Here is a 15,428-nt window from a genome sequence, read left to right as displayed (position 1 = left end):
GTTTAGAAACACTCATACTGACAATAACAAACAGTCAAAGCAAGCACCATACTACTGTGCTCTTATCTTCAATTAGGATAGTAGTTTCAATGAACCATTATGGCAAAACATGTTTCTGGACCACACAGGCTGCACCTTCTAGGAAATGAGTATTTTTGTTTTGAGGTGGTTGTTTTTTGTTTTTGTTGTTTTTTTGTTTGTTTGTTATTTTAAAGTGAATGTAATGCTAGTAGAAGGTATAAGAGTAACCATGCTAAGGCTGCAGTGCAGTGCCCCCATGCAGGTTTGCCCTCCCTTCTCCCTCAGTGTGACAAAAACCTGGGGCAACCTATGTAACAGCAAGTAATTCTAGACTTAGCTGTTGTTCTACTACGTCAGCTCACAATTAGCACAGTCCTGAAAGCCCATCATATGGGGAATGCCCATTAATTTAAATGAGTGCTATGCACAAAGGATCCCAAGGTGAACAATTAGGATTTTCTCATAGGGACAGCTGTTTACTAGGCAGTGGATCAAGGGCACCAATATAATTTTCCTTTGATGTAGTCCATACAAAGTTTAGAGAAACTGCGGGTAAAAAACGGTTACTCACCTTCTGGTAACTGTTATTCTTCGAGATGTGTTGCTCATATCCATTCCAATTAGGGGTGTGCATGCCACGTGCACAGTCATCAGAAAGTTTTCCCCCTAGCAGCACCCGTTGGGTCGGCTGTGAAGCCCCCTGGAGTGGCACCTTCATGGCGCTCAATATATGACCCTGCTGACCTGGCGCCTCCTCAGTTCCTTCTTGCTGGCTACTCCGAGAGAGGGGAAGGCAGGTGGATTTGGAATGGATATGAGCAACACATCTCGAAGAACAACAGTTACGAAAAGGTGAGAAATCGTTTTTTCTTCAAGTAATTGCTCATATCGATTCCAATTAGGTGACTCCCAATCCTCACCTAGGTGGTGGGGTTGGAGTTAAGGAAACGCTGATTGTAGCACCGCTCTGCCGAAAGCAGCAGCATCTCTGGCATGCCAGACGATGGCATAATGAGAGGTGAACATATGTACCGAGGACCAAGTTGCTGCCCTGCAGATTTCTTGTATCGGGACCTGGGCCAGAAATGGAGCAGATGAGGCCTGAGCCCTTGTGGAGTGTGCTGTAAGAGCCAGGGCTGGTATTTTGGCCAGCTCACAGCACAGCATGACATGATCCAGGAAGATATTCTTTGAGATGAGACCGGGAGTCCTTTCATCTGGTCTGCCACAGCTATGGACAACTGTTCGACTTTCTGAACGGCTTAGTGCGCTCGATGTAAAAGGCTAGTGGTTGCGGAACATCCAGGGAGTGCAGCCTCTGCTCACGGCTACTGGCATGAGGCTTAGGATAAAAAACAGGCAGGAAAATGTCCTGACTAGTGTGGAAGCGTGACACAACCTTAGGAAGAAAGGCTGGGTGAGGTCAGAGTTGCACCTTATCCCTGTGGAAAACCGTATGAGGTGGGTCTGAGGTAAGGGCCTTTAACTCAGACACCCTCCTTGCTGAAGTAATGGCGACAAGAAAGGCAACCTTCAACGACAGATAGAAAAGGGAGCAAGTCGCCAGCGGTTCAAATTAGCCTGGAGAGGACCAGGTTAAGGTCCCATGCAGGGACAGGCTTGAAATGTTTATGTTGGATTGCCGGGGTGTGCATACCCAAGGATTTCATGGTAGCCCTGGAGTCCTTAAGGCTATGCAGCCTAGAGTCAGTCTGCTCTGCAAACAGACCAGGCCCCATCAAAAGGCAGGTCCTGCATGGTCTGTTGAACCTCAGACAGGAATCCCGAGGCCTGCAGCCATGAGCTACGCCTCATGGCGATATCGGAGAACAAGGTGAACGCCGCTGAGTCCACAGCATCCAGTGAGGCCAGTAAAAAGGTCTGTGCCACTGCCTTTCCCTCCTCCACTATCACTTCAAACTCCTTCCTGGACTCTGTTGGCACCAGCTCCTTAAACTTGAGCATCGAGTTCCAGGAGTTGAAGCTGTATCTACTCAGAATTGCCTGCTGGTTGGCAATCCTGAGTTGCAACTCCCCCTGTGGAATACATTTTGTGCCCCAATAAATCTAGCACTTGGCATCCTTGGACTTGGATGCTAGGGCTTGTTGTCCCTGCTTCTCCTTTTCATTTACTGCAGCCACCACCAATGAGTAAGGCTGTGGGTGTGTGAAGAGGTATTCGTACCCCTTAGATGGGACGAAATAGTTCCTCTCCACACCCTTCACGGTGGAAGGGATGGAGGCCGGGGTCTGCCAAATGGTCTTAGAATCATAGAATATTAGGGTCATCTAATCCAACCCCCTACTCAAAGCAGGACCAACACCAACTAAATCATCCCAACCAGGGCTTTGTCATGCCAGGCCTTAAAAACATCTAAGGATGGAGATTCCACCACCTTCCTAGGTAACCCATTCCAGTGCTTCACCACCCTCCTAGTGAAAAAGTTTTTCCTAATATTCAGCCTAAACCTCCCCCACTGCAACTTGAGACCATTGCTTCTTGTTCTGTCATCTGCCACCACTGAGAACAGCCCAGCTCCATCCTCTTCGGAATCCCCCTTCAGGTAGTTGAAGGCTATCAAATCCCCCTCAGTCTTCCCTTCTGCAGACTAAATAACCCCAGTTCCCTCAGCCTCTCCTCATAAGTCATGTGCCCCAGCCCCCTAATCATTTTTGTTGCCTTCCGCTGGACTCTCTCCAATTTGTCCACATCCCTTCTGTAGTGCGGGGATCAAAACTGGATGCAGTAATCCAGGTGTGGCCTCACCAATGCCGAATAGAGGGGAATAATCACTTCCCTCGATCTGCTGGCAATGCTCCTACTAATACAGCCCAATATGCCATTGGCCTTCTTGGCAACAAAGGCACACTGCTGACTCATATCCAGCTTCTCGTCCACTGTAATCCCCAGGTCCTTTTCTGCAGAACTGCTGCTTAACCAGTCGGTCCCCAGCCTGTAGCAGTGCATGGGATTCTTCCTTCCTAAGTGCAGGACTCTGCACTTGTCCGTGTTGAACCTCATCAGATTTCTTTTGGCCCGATCCTCCAATTTATCTAGGTCACTCTGGACCCTATCCCTACCTCTCCCCACAGCTTAGTGTCATCTGCGAACTTGCTGAGGGTGCAATTAATCCCATCATCCAGATCATTAATAAAGATGTTGAACAAAACCGGCCTCAGGACCGACCCCTGGGGCACTCCGCTTGATACCGGCTGCCAACTAGACATCGAGCCGTTGATCACTACCCATTGAGCCCGACAATCTAGCCAGCTTTATACTTCTTTAACTTGCTGGCAAGAATACTGTGGGAGACCGTATCGAAAACTTTGCTAAAGTCAAGATATATCACATCCACCACTTTCCCCATATCCACAGAGCCAGTTATTTCATCACAGAAGGCAATCAGGTTGGTCAGGCATGATTTGCCCTTGGTGAATCCATGTTGACTGTTCCTGATCACCTTCCTCTCCTCCAAGTCTTAGCATTCGCCTGTATGGTCTTGATGAGGGGTTGAGCCACCCTCGATGGGCCTTCCTGGGCCAGGATGTCGACCATCGGGTCCTCTGACTCCACCACCTCCTCGGCCTGGAAGCCCACATTTCACGCCACCCTGCGAAGGAGGTCCTGGTGGTAACGACTGTCTACGGGGGGCAGTCCAGAGACGGAGGTGCCTGCAACCACCTCATCCAGGGAGGGTAACAAGGAGGCTAATGGGGGGAACAGGGTCCTCCTGTACCTCTTGGTCTCCACGGGCCTCCTGTCCCGCCTCTCTGTCGGGGCCAACCACACCTGGATCAGGCTCAGGAACTGGGGTTAGTTCCAGGGGAGGTAGTGTGACCAGTACCTCCTTAGCACCCCAAGGGTGGGGCGACTGGCTGATGCCTCTGGCACCCGTGGTTCAGAGGTCGCCAAACAGGAACCTTTGGATTGGGTGCCCTGGGCCTGGTGGTATGCCCACGGCATCCAAAATGGCCACTGCGCTGGTTCCGGCTACTGCGCAGGCCATGGCCCTGCCCCCACCTCAGGCCTTCCACAGCCTGACCGGTGCCAACCCCGCTCTGAGTATCTAGACCCTGGTTCTGAGTCCAAAGACGGGGACCAGGACTGTGATGGCCAGGGCGGCGCCGAGTGGTGCTGTGAGGCTGGAGAGCGGCGCCGCGATCGGGGTCTGTGCGGGGACGCGGACTGGTGCTGGGATGACCGGTGCCAGGATCGGCATCGGTGTGAGGATCGGCGTCGCGATTGGGAGGGCTGGCACGACCTGGAGTGTTGCCACAAGTGCAACCAGTGCCAGGACTCCGAGCAGCAGTGCTGAAGGACAGAGCATCGCCAGTTTTCCTCGAGACGGTGCCACACATTGCAGTACCGGAGGCTTGACTTGAAGGACCTGGGACCGCGGTGCCATCATGGCAATGAGGTCCCTCACGGCCTCAAAGGTGTCCGAGGTGGATGGCAATTCCACCTCCTCATTGACCTGGCTTGGGGAGTCCAACGGCACCGGACTCGACGGTCCCCCCCTTGTGGGGCCAAAGTCAACGGTGCCGGCTCCAAAGTCTTTGGCCCTGGGTGCTCTTCTCTGGCACACACCCTATTGGCCAGCTCCAAAGGGGTGGGTCTCTGAGTCGGAGTTCTATTCCTCCCCTGCTTCCGGTGCTGCTTCTGCATCAGGGAATGGGAACGCCGCGGGTCTCTCCCAGAGTCCTTCCGTGGTGCCGCTTCTACCACTGCCGCCGGGGCACTGCGCACCGATGAACTTGGTGCTGGGTCTTGTCGCGCTGATGTAGGTTGCAGTCTAACTGCTGCCTCCATAAGGAGCTGCTTGAGGCAAAAGTCTCCCTCCTTTTTTGTTCTGGGGCAAAACTCTTTACAAATCCTACACTTGTCCGCTTGGTGTGCTTCCCCCAGACACTAAGCAAGCGTCATGGGGGGTCACCCGTTGGCATGAGCTTATTGCAGGACTTGCAGGGTTTGAACCCTTGGGACTTAGGCATACCCTGAGTCCCAAAGGGGAACGCGGTCAGGGTGAAGGGGAATATCACCCACTCCCAACAACTATCTGCTGTAACCGAAAACACTAAAACTAAACTTAACGAGGCTAGGAATAACTGTGAACTAAACTAAACTGAAAGCTAGGGAAAACGAGGAGAGCTTGCTAAGCAGGTCACCGCAGTTCCAACGACCGTCCCTGGCAGTAAGAAGGAACTGAGGAGGCACCAGGTCGGCGGGGTCATATATTGAGCGCCATGAAGGCACCACTCCAGGGGGCTCCACAGCCGACCCGATGGGTGCTGCTATGGGGAAAACTTTCCGATGACTGTGCACACACACCTAACTGGAATCGATATGAGCAATCACTCGAAGAAACCATGTTCACGTTATAATGAAACACCTAACAACTATATCAGTTTTGAGTGTGAGAACAGGCTCTCTGCGGGGATTTAACTTAGTTCACCTGTGTAGACATGCCATATGGGTTACTTTTTGATTGGACAAACTTTTGCTTTATTACAGTGTTAGCTTGGACAATGATTTAGTTTAAAAAGGTACCTCAAGCACAAACTTCACAAAACCCCCACAAAGCATGGTGGAATTACACCAGTAAAATAATTAGCAGCCTCTTCAAGTGACAACTTGCATTTAAATAAGAAACGTACAGACACCTCCGTAATTAATATGGCTCTTACCGGGTATGCAAAATTGAATTTACGAGTTTTTAGTTGGCATTCCTTTTGCTGACAAACCAGCTCACAAACTTACAGTTGTCCAATTAAATCCTTACAATAGTACTCTGTACTAGTAGTTTTCTCTAACATAACACTAGTAGAGGATCTGACTATGTTACAACATGGATTAATTAATTAGAACACTCCTGATGAGTAGAGAAGTATCATCCCTGTTCAACAGGAAGTGAAACAGACACTGAGGGTAAGTCAACACTGCAATAAAACACCCGTGACCGGCGTGGCTCAGCTGAATAAGGCTTGTGCGACTTGAGCTGTGGGACTATAAAATTGCGGTGTAGACATTTGGGCTCTGACTGGAGCCTGGGCTCTGGAACCCCAAAAGTGGGGAGCGTCCCAGAGCCCAGACTCAGCCCATGCCCGGAAATCTACACTGCAATTTTATAGCTCCACAGCCCAAGCCAGCTGATACAAGCCAGCCCCAGATATTTTATTGCAGTGTAGACATACTCGGAGAGATAAAGTGACTTTCCCAAGGCTACACAGTGGGTCAACAGAAAAGGAAGGAACAGAACCCAGGACTCCCAAACTTATCCTGTAACCACCACATACTCTAATTCAGGGGTAGGCAACCTATGGCACACGTGCCAAAGGCGGCACGTGAGCTGATTTTCAGTGGCACTCACACTGCCCGGGTCCTGGCCACTGGTCCGGGGGGGCTCTGCATTTTAATTTAATTTTAAATGAAGCTTCTTAAACATTTTAAAAACCCTATTTACTTTACATACAACAACAGTTTAGTTATATATTATAGACTTATAGAAAGAGACCTTATAAAACCGTTAAAATGTATTACTGGCACGCGAAACCTTAAATTAGAGTGAATAAATGAAGACATGGCACACCACTTCTGAAAGGTTGCCAACCCCTGCTCTAATTCATTAGAAGTACTCTTGGAACTATATAGTCAAGACTGAATAACTTAACTCCATTTATAGTGGAAAGGAATGCACTCAAAAAGGTGTCCAGGTTGACAACTTGTTGATTTCTCACCTTTTGAATGGTACAGCATTCTTCAGGGCAGTTTCCACTTCAGCAGTATTTCCTTTAGCAAGATCAGCCACTGTGATGAAGCCAGCATTATAAAGAGCTCTGGCATACTGTGCATTCAGCAGAGATACCCGAACCAGGTCACACAGCTCCCTCTGGACACCAAAGGTGAGGCGACTCTGGAACTGGGAGAGCAACTGTTCCATGTTGTGCCATCCCAGACGGTTAGAGAAAACTGTTACCATCCCTGGAACATGAAAATTACATTCTGTTAGGCTTAATTTAACTTCAATTCTAAAAAGTTAGATCCATTTTCCTCTGTAATATCAGTTTGAACATGCAAAAATAATATAATTTAAACTAAAAATTCTCTCTTTACAAGTCAGGCAACATTCTTGATTCCCCAGTGTAATAATACTCTTATGTTTCTAAATGTCTTGACCTACGCTGCAGTCAGAAAAATGCTGGATAACCAAGGAACAAGCTATAGCCTCTGTATGAAATATTTGATCAGGAAATTGCCAATACAGAAGTTCTACTCTTTAAGATGACAACATTGCTCCCTCTCTACTCTATTATCTTAACATTAAATTGCAATTAAACAGAGACTGACAGATGTGAGACCTTGGAAGCACAGAAACTTCAAAAGATATGTGCCAAACATTACAGACACTGAGATTATTCATAAACTTGTGTGTGTGTGTGTGTATGTGTGTGTCTTTGTGAGCTAGTGATGGTATTTTAACTCCACAGAGCAAGGTGGGAGTTCCCAAGACAGGCAAACAACTCCAGAGATGAACTGCACATACTAGTTCAGACTGGGTTCCAGAGGCCCAGCAGACAAAGAACGGGGACTTTTGGTATAAAGTGGACAGACTGAACTCAGTCAGTGATCCTCTCTGATCCTCCAACTGACATGGAACTATCACTAAGAAGGCAAAACCTTGCTGGAAGGATCTGAAGGAATTTGGCAACCTATCAGGGTCTCCATGTTGCAGATTGATGACACCTGGCAAGCTTAGCATGTTGCATAGATTGTCTATTGGCTTATGCTGTGTTTCTTTTGTAATGTTTTGTCCTGAAACAAGCATACTATGCTCCGTGAAAGCTGGCTGGTCACTGGTAACCCTGCCATTATCCCTTAAGGGTGAGTGAACGACAGGTGGTGAACTAAGGTCAGACCCACTAGGACAGTGGTCTCCAAACTTTTTATGCCCAAGATCACTTTTTGAATTTAAAGGCAACCCAGGATCTACAGTGCCCCTTCCCTGAGGCCCCTCCCCTTCCCCAAAGCCCCGCCCCACTCACTCCATCCCCTCCCTCTCCCCCACCCTCACTCACTTTCACCAGGCTGGGGTTGGGGTTCGGAAGGGGGTGCAGGCTCTGGGCTGGGGCAGAGGGGTTCGCAGTGTGGGAGGGGGATCTGGACTGAGCCTGGGGCAGGGGGTTGGGGTGAAGAGGGGGTGAGAGGTGCAAGCTCTGGGAGGGAGTTTGGGTGCAGGAGGGGGCTCCGGGCTGGGGCACAGTGTTGGAGTGCAGGAGGGGGTACAGGGTGCTGGCTCTGGGAGGGGGGTCAGGGCTGGGGCAGTGGGTTCAGGAGCAGGAGGAGGTACGGGGTACTGACTCCGGAAGGAGGCTCAAGGCTGGGGTTTGGGATGCAGGAGGGGGTATGGGGTGCTGACTCTGGGAGGGGGATCAGAGCTAGGGGTTGGGGAATGGCCTACCGCCGGGCAGCACTTACCTCCGGCAGCTCCTGGTCTGTGGTGCAGCTTGGCTGCCGCTAAGGCAGGCTCTCTGCCTACCCTGGCCCCACACCACTCCTGTAAGGGGCCAACACACCCCTGCCGCCCCTGGGAGGCGTGGGGGGCATGTGGCTCCACGCACTGCCCCTCTCTCCAAGCACTGTCCCTGCAGCTCCCATTACCCACAGCTCCCCGTTCTTGGCCAGTGGGAGCTACGGAGGCGGTGCTTGCAGCCAGGAGCAGCACGCGGAGGGAGATCCCTGCCCCCCCCTGGGGCCAAGCTAGCCACTTCTGGGAGCGGCGTGGGGCCAGGGCAGGCAGGCAGCCTGCCTTAGCGGCAGCCCCGCTACACCACCAGAGATCGCGATCAATTGGGAGATCCTCTAGGATTGACTAATCAATCGCGATCGACTGGTTCGTGACCACTGCGCTAGGATAAACATAATGAATTGCAGGGGGACTGCAAATCTAAATCTCGTGTCTGTCGAGAGAGGGCCACAGACCATAGAGAGGTGCAAGCTGCAGTCCTGAGACCTAAGAGGGAGCCAGGATATCATGGAGGGGGCAGAAATGCAGTTTACTTCAAAACTGTGACAGGGACCATCCAAGCTTACATCCTAGGATAAAACTATTATTTCATTTGTGGTTCAAATTCTAGCAATCACAACCATTAAAAGAACAATTCAAGCATCGAAACTCAGGAAGTGCCAGAGTTAAGATTGAACATACATCCTTAATTCTGCCCCTGGTGCAAATACTACAGGGTTTAATTACATAAACACATACTATTTTCTCAATATATTGTATTTTTCTACAATCCTACATACATGTGTAGGATTTGGCCATATTTTTTTATTCTTGTACGTATACTCAGACTATAACACCTGATTTTTCATAGAATATCTTCTCAATAATGTATGCATTTTACTAATTTTGTTAGTCTGAATGTACTATACATTCAGCAGAAAATTTTTCCTTTGGAGACGCCTCTAAGCAATTACTGTGGTAGCACTCTTACAAGCTATTTCTTTAAAGAAACACACTGATTTATATTCTATATTTCATGGTTGTTGTTTTTTTAACTGTCTCATGTAGAAAAATATCCAGGTTTTCATAGGGCCTATCCTCAAACTATCTTAATAAAGTTCAGATATTACCTTTCTCCAACAGTGGATGTACTTTAAAATAGTGTTAAAATATTTCCTTTATGAGTGAAAATCTGAGTACAGAATTCGTTTGTAAATCACGAAATCACAATATATTCCTAACTAGGCAAGTCCAAGTAAACTGAAAAATATTTTTTTCCAAAACGTGATTTAATCGGTATTTCTAGGTGCTAAATATTTAACTTTATTTAAAAGCCTACAACTTTAATTTTTCAGAGTTGAAAATTTTCAAAAAATTCTGATTTCTTACAGAGCACCCTTTAAATGACATGTCCAGATTTTTAAAAAAAACCTTTAAAAATATAAAGCTATCTGGTTAGCTATTACTTCTAACTATGGTAGTAGGTACATAATTCTCAGATAGAAATATGTCCCCTTACGACATATTATTGTGATTGCAATTAGATATATTAATGAAGCATCACTGATAGCAATGTAACCATTCAAAAGGATTTGTAACTGAATTCCAAACTTCTATATATGTCAGCATGTTTTCACTACTTTTCCATGTCATACTTTCTATGTTATACTGTGCTGTAAAAGTATACTGGTATACTTTTCACATAAATGGCTTTCCCAGACAGTCTGACATATACAGAATAGTACAAGATCTACCAAATGTTGTATACTTTGTTATATCCTCAGCTATAGTGCGATATATTAGAGTGAAACTTTCCATTTTGAGTCCTGTCCCATATGGACATTGGCCCCCAGTTCCTTTAATGGATAACTGTTCTTTACACCAGCCCAAAAGCAGCTGTGCAAAGTAATGGGGTTAAATCTCCCATTTGAACTACACAGAAGGACCATGGAGGAACGTCTATTATCTCTGTGACACTGCACCCCATATTCATCATAGCAGTATGCTTATGATATGATTATGACATAATTATGATGCATCTAGTACAAGATATGCCATGTGGTGTCTATGGAAAAGTTATGATTTTTATTTGTATGCATGTATCATTTTTGTATCTGAAGTTATGAATATTGACTATGTATCTGTATTTCAAATGTGGTTACACCTGGATGTTATGCACTAGGCAAGATGCTTCCATTCTAGACAGCTGACTGTGAAGGGCCTATTCAAGGTAATGGGCCATTAAGGGAAACAATAGGCCTTATAAGCTTATCCCCCACCTGGTGAGCCTTTCTGGGAATGCTTCAGACAGCCTATGGACAATGGCTGCTATTACTCATTGGGAGCATGCCAGGGCACTTGATCAAATCACATGAAACTAAACCCCATTTTGGTACCTGTATTTTTCCACAAACTGGGCTGGGAACTTAGCTTAGAACAAAGGAGTTCCCGCCATATGGAAAGGCTATAAATAGGGCCCTATCAAATTCACGGCCATGAAAAACATGTCACAGACCATGAAATCTGGTCTCCCCCCATGAAATCTGGTCTTTTTTGTCCTTTTACCCTATACTACAGAGATTTCAGAGGGGAGACCAGTGTTTCTCAAATTGGGGGTCCTGACCCAAAAGGGAGTTTCACGGGGCGAGGGGGGGGGTCTCAAGGTTATTTTAGGGGGTCGCAGTATTGCCATCATTACTTCTGCGCTGTCTTCAGAGCTGGGTGGCCAGAAAGCGGCAGCTCCTGACTGAGGGCCCAGCTCTGCAGGCATAAGTGCAAAAGTCAGGGTGGCAATACCATACCATGACATTCTTACTTCTGCGCTGCTGCTGGCAGTGGCTCTGCCTTCAGAGCTGGGCTCCCGGCCAGCAGCTGCCACTCTCCAGCTGCCCAGCTCTGAAGGCAGCGCCAGCAGCAGCACAGAAGCAAGGATAGCATTACCAGCACCTCCCCTACAATAACCTTGCGAACCCTTCCACAACTCCTTTTTGGGTCAGGACCCCTACAATTCCAACACCTTGAACTTTCAGATTTAAATAGCTGAAATCATGAAATTTACTATTTTTAAAATCCTGTGACTGTGAAATTGACCAAAATGGACCGTGAATTTGGTAGGGCTCTATGTATAGTATCCTCAGGCCGGCCAGCTGGGTTTTTATTGAACAAGAAAATTGTGGCAAAGGAAACAATGCTAAGCTACCATGGATTGATTTAAAAAAAAAAAAAAAAAAAAAAAATCACACCCTTCAGGAATTTTCACTACTTTACGGGTTTGGGATAGAACTAGAGGCAAAATAAATGATTTTCCCTCGCCAATGATACCCATTGCAAATAATCCAGATCTTAACCCAAATCACGAACCCAAGAGCTTTAAACACTAGGGGTATGTCTACACTACGAGGGTAGTTCGATTTCTCTTAAATCGAAAATGTAGAATCGATATTGCAAAGTCGAACGTGTGTGTCCACACTAAGGACAGTAATTCGACTTTGTGAGTCCACACTAACGGGGAAAGCATCGACATTGGAAGCGGTGCACTGTGGGCAGCTATCCCACAGTTCCCGCAGTCCCCGCTGCCCATTGGAATTCTGGGTCGAGCCGCCAATGCCTTCTGGGTAAAAAAAAAGGGTCGAGGGTGCTTTTGGGTAATTGTCGTCATCCGTCCGTCACTACCGCCCTCCCTCCCTCCCTGAAAGCGCCGGCGGGAAATCAGTTCGCGCAATTTTCCGGTCAATGCCAGCGCGGACGCCACAGCACTGCGAGCATGGATCCCGCTGCGACCATCGCTGCAGTTGTGGCCGTTGTCAACGCCTCGCAGGTTATCATCCACCTTTACCAGAGGCAGATGCAGATAAACCAGGCGAGGAGACTACGGCACCGCGGTGAGGGCCTGAAGTCTGAGAGTAGCACAGGTCTGTCAGAAAGCATGGGACCCAGCGCCGAGGACATCACGGTGACAATGGGTCATGTGGATGTTGTGGAACGGCGATTCTGGGCACGGGAAACAAGCACGGACTGGTGGGACCGCATAGTGCTGCAGGTCTGGGACGAATCCCAGTGGCTGCGAAACTTTCGCATGCGGAAGGGGACTTTCCTTGAACTTTGTGAGTTGCTGTCCCCTGCCCTGAAGCGCAATGACACCCGGATGCGAGCAGCCCTGACTGTCCAGAAGCGAGTGGCCATAGCCCTCTGGAAGCTTGCAATGCCAGACAGCTACCGGTCTGTCGCGAACCACTTCGGCGTGGGCAAATCTACCATGGGGGTTGTTGTGATGCAAGTAGCCAACGCAATCGTTAAGGTACTGCTCTCAAAGGTAGTGACCCTGGGAAACGTGGAGGTCATCATAGATGGCTTCGCCGCGATGGGATTCCCAAACTGCGGTGGGGCTATAGATGGAACTCACATCCCTATCCTGGGACCAGAGCACCAGGCCAGCCAGTACATTAACAGAAAGGGCTACTTTTCAACGGTGCTGCAAGCACTGGTGGACCATCGGGGACGTTTACAAACATCAACGTCGGATGGCCGGGCAAGGTTCATGACGCTCGCGTCTTCAGGAACTCTGGTCTGTTTAGACGGCTGCAGGAAGGTATTTACTTCCCGGACCACAAAATAAGTCTTGGGGATGTGGAGATGCCTACAGTGATCCTTGGGGACCCAGCCTACCCGCTAATGCCCTGGCTCATGAAGCCCTACACTGGCGCCCTGGACACTGAAAAAGAACTGTTCAACTACCGGCTGAGCAAGTGCAGAATGGTGGTGGAGTGTGCTTTTGGCCGTCTCAAGGGGAGATGGAGAAGCTTACTGACTCGCTGTGATCTCAGCGAAACCAATATCCCCATTGTTATAGCAGCTTGCTGTGTGCTCCACAATCTCTGTGAGAGCAAGGGGGAGACCTTTATGGCGGGGTGGGAGGTTGAGGCAAATAGCCTGGCATCTGATTACGCCCGGCTGTAGAGCCCAGCGGGACGCGCTGTGCATCCGGGAGGCTTTGAAAGCTAGGTTCCACGGTGAGCAGGGTAACCAGTGACTTTTAAGGTTCTGTACAGAGAAGCTGAACCTGCCCCCATTTCTTTACCCAGGTAATGTTGACTATCCTCTCCAGTTACAGACCCCCTCCACCCCCTTCCAAAAAAATAAAATCAGTTTTATTTTGTTAATGAACACCGTTGTCTTGATTACTGTTTTCGCGGGAATGTTTTAAACCTGGGACGCAGACTGTGGTGGGGAGCGGGTGTAGTGTACTGATGCAAATGATCCTTCTAAACTCCAGGAATGACAGGATTCGCAGTGGCGGACTGGTTGTTTCAACGGAGCCTGCCAGCCCTCCTGAGCGGGACTGCGTGTATGTGGGGGCTAAGTGACTTTATGGCAGGGGGAGGAGGGTTACAGATCCCCTGCTGCGTGGCTCTGTGATCCAGGACAAGGACAGCTGCATAAGATCTGTAACTGCCCTCCCCCGCCACAAAGTCACAGAGCAACCCCCCCCCCCCCACACACACACACACAGAACATGAAAACCAACTCCCAGACTGACCAGGGTAACTAGTCACTGCACTGTGTATGTGCCCTGCTGCTGGACCTGCCCCCGCCTCTGTACCCTGCTAAAGGTGACTGTCCTGTCCAATTACCAAGCCCCTTCCCCCCCTTCAGACAGACTCTCCCACAAAAGAACGATTGAAACAGTAATGAACAGAAACGTATTTTTTATTAACAACCACACATGAAACTGGGGGGTGAAAGTTGGACGGGGGCTTGGGTGAGGCGGGCAGGAAAGGACTTTTCAAATTTTGGGGAATGACAGCCTTCTGGTGCTTGAGCAGTCTGCAGGGGTGGAGTGAGAGTTTTCACGGACTCTGCCGCCCCTCCTTCTTTGGACTTTGGGCGAGGGGGGTATGGGACTTGGTGGCGGGGGAGTGCGGTTACTGATAGACTGCAGCGGGGCTCTGTCCTCCTGCCTCCGTTCCTGCAGAACATCAACAAGGCGCCGGAGCGTGTCCGTTTGCTCCCTCAGAAGTCCAAGCAGCGTTTGAGTCACCTGCTGGTCTTCCTGCCGCCACCTCTCCTCACGTTCCATGTGTGTCCGGTGCATTTGGGACAAATTCTCCCTCCAATGGTTCTGCTGTGCTGCCTGGGCTCGGGAGCAGCCCATTAGTTCTGAGAACATGTCCTCTCGCGTCTTCTTCTTCCTCCGCCTAATGTGCGCTAGCCTCTGGGAGTGTGATGCCAGGCTGGGTTGGGAGACAGTCGCAGATGTGGCTGTGGGAATGAGAAAAAGGTAGTGAATTCCTCCGAAACATAAATGTAGTTGTGAACAAAGAACATAGTCTTTCTCTGTGAACAAGACCATGCACCGCACCTATCACATGCGCACTCAGGACAACGTCGAATTTTCGGACCTCGCCTTCAGTGCCTGGGGTCTTGCACTGCCGATCTGGGAAGCGGGGCAGGACACCGGAATTTCTGTAGCAGGCAGACATGGTAAGCCGTAGACTTGTGGCTGCTTAAAACTTTAGTAGTACCACTGGCCTCCATTCACATTGAAAGCAATGCCAGTCTCTGCTGCCAGCAATCGGCCAAGCATGAACTCTGGCCCTGTCCCACCCCCTCGCGGATGTCCCAGGGAAAGATCCCTGTATGCTGCCCCTCTCCCGCCTCCACCGCGTGGCTGTAAACCAGCGGTTACAGTTCTGTAAAGGAACTTGCAAGCAGTCCCAATACTAACAGTCCCCTACCTAATTCAAAGCAGGTCATCATGAGCGACATAACAATAATGAGGATCTCGGACAGCGATAAGGAAAGGATGCTTCGGGAAAGCCTGCAAAGACCAGGGCCCTATGCCGCCATGCTGTGCAAGGCAATGATCCCGGAGTACTTGAGGATCTCCTGGCGCGGGAACGTCTCCTA

At 49.1% G+C, this 15,428-nt stretch overlaps 1 protein-coding gene across 1 annotated transcript in view; it reads right to left on the bottom strand.

Annotated features, from left to right (window-relative positions):
* Positions 1 to 15,428, bottom strand: part of POLQ (DNA polymerase theta) — a 159,539-nt gene that overhangs the window by 55,795 nt on the left and 88,316 nt on the right. The window contains exon 15 of the mRNA XM_065416674.1: positions 6,757 to 7,000. Within this exon, the coding sequence (XP_065272746.1) occupies positions 6,757 to 7,000 (244 nt within the window). The remainder of the gene's footprint in view (positions 1 to 6,756; positions 7,001 to 15,428) is intronic.

The sequence above is a fragment of the Emys orbicularis genome, chromosome 1, assembly GCF_028017835.1.
Source record: "Emys orbicularis isolate rEmyOrb1 chromosome 1, rEmyOrb1.hap1, whole genome shotgun sequence".
Taxonomy (NCBI): domain Eukaryota; kingdom Metazoa; phylum Chordata; order Testudines; family Emydidae; genus Emys; species Emys orbicularis.
The sequence above is the reverse complement of the archived record's forward strand: the minus strand, read 5'-3'. Positions and strand labels throughout refer to the sequence as shown.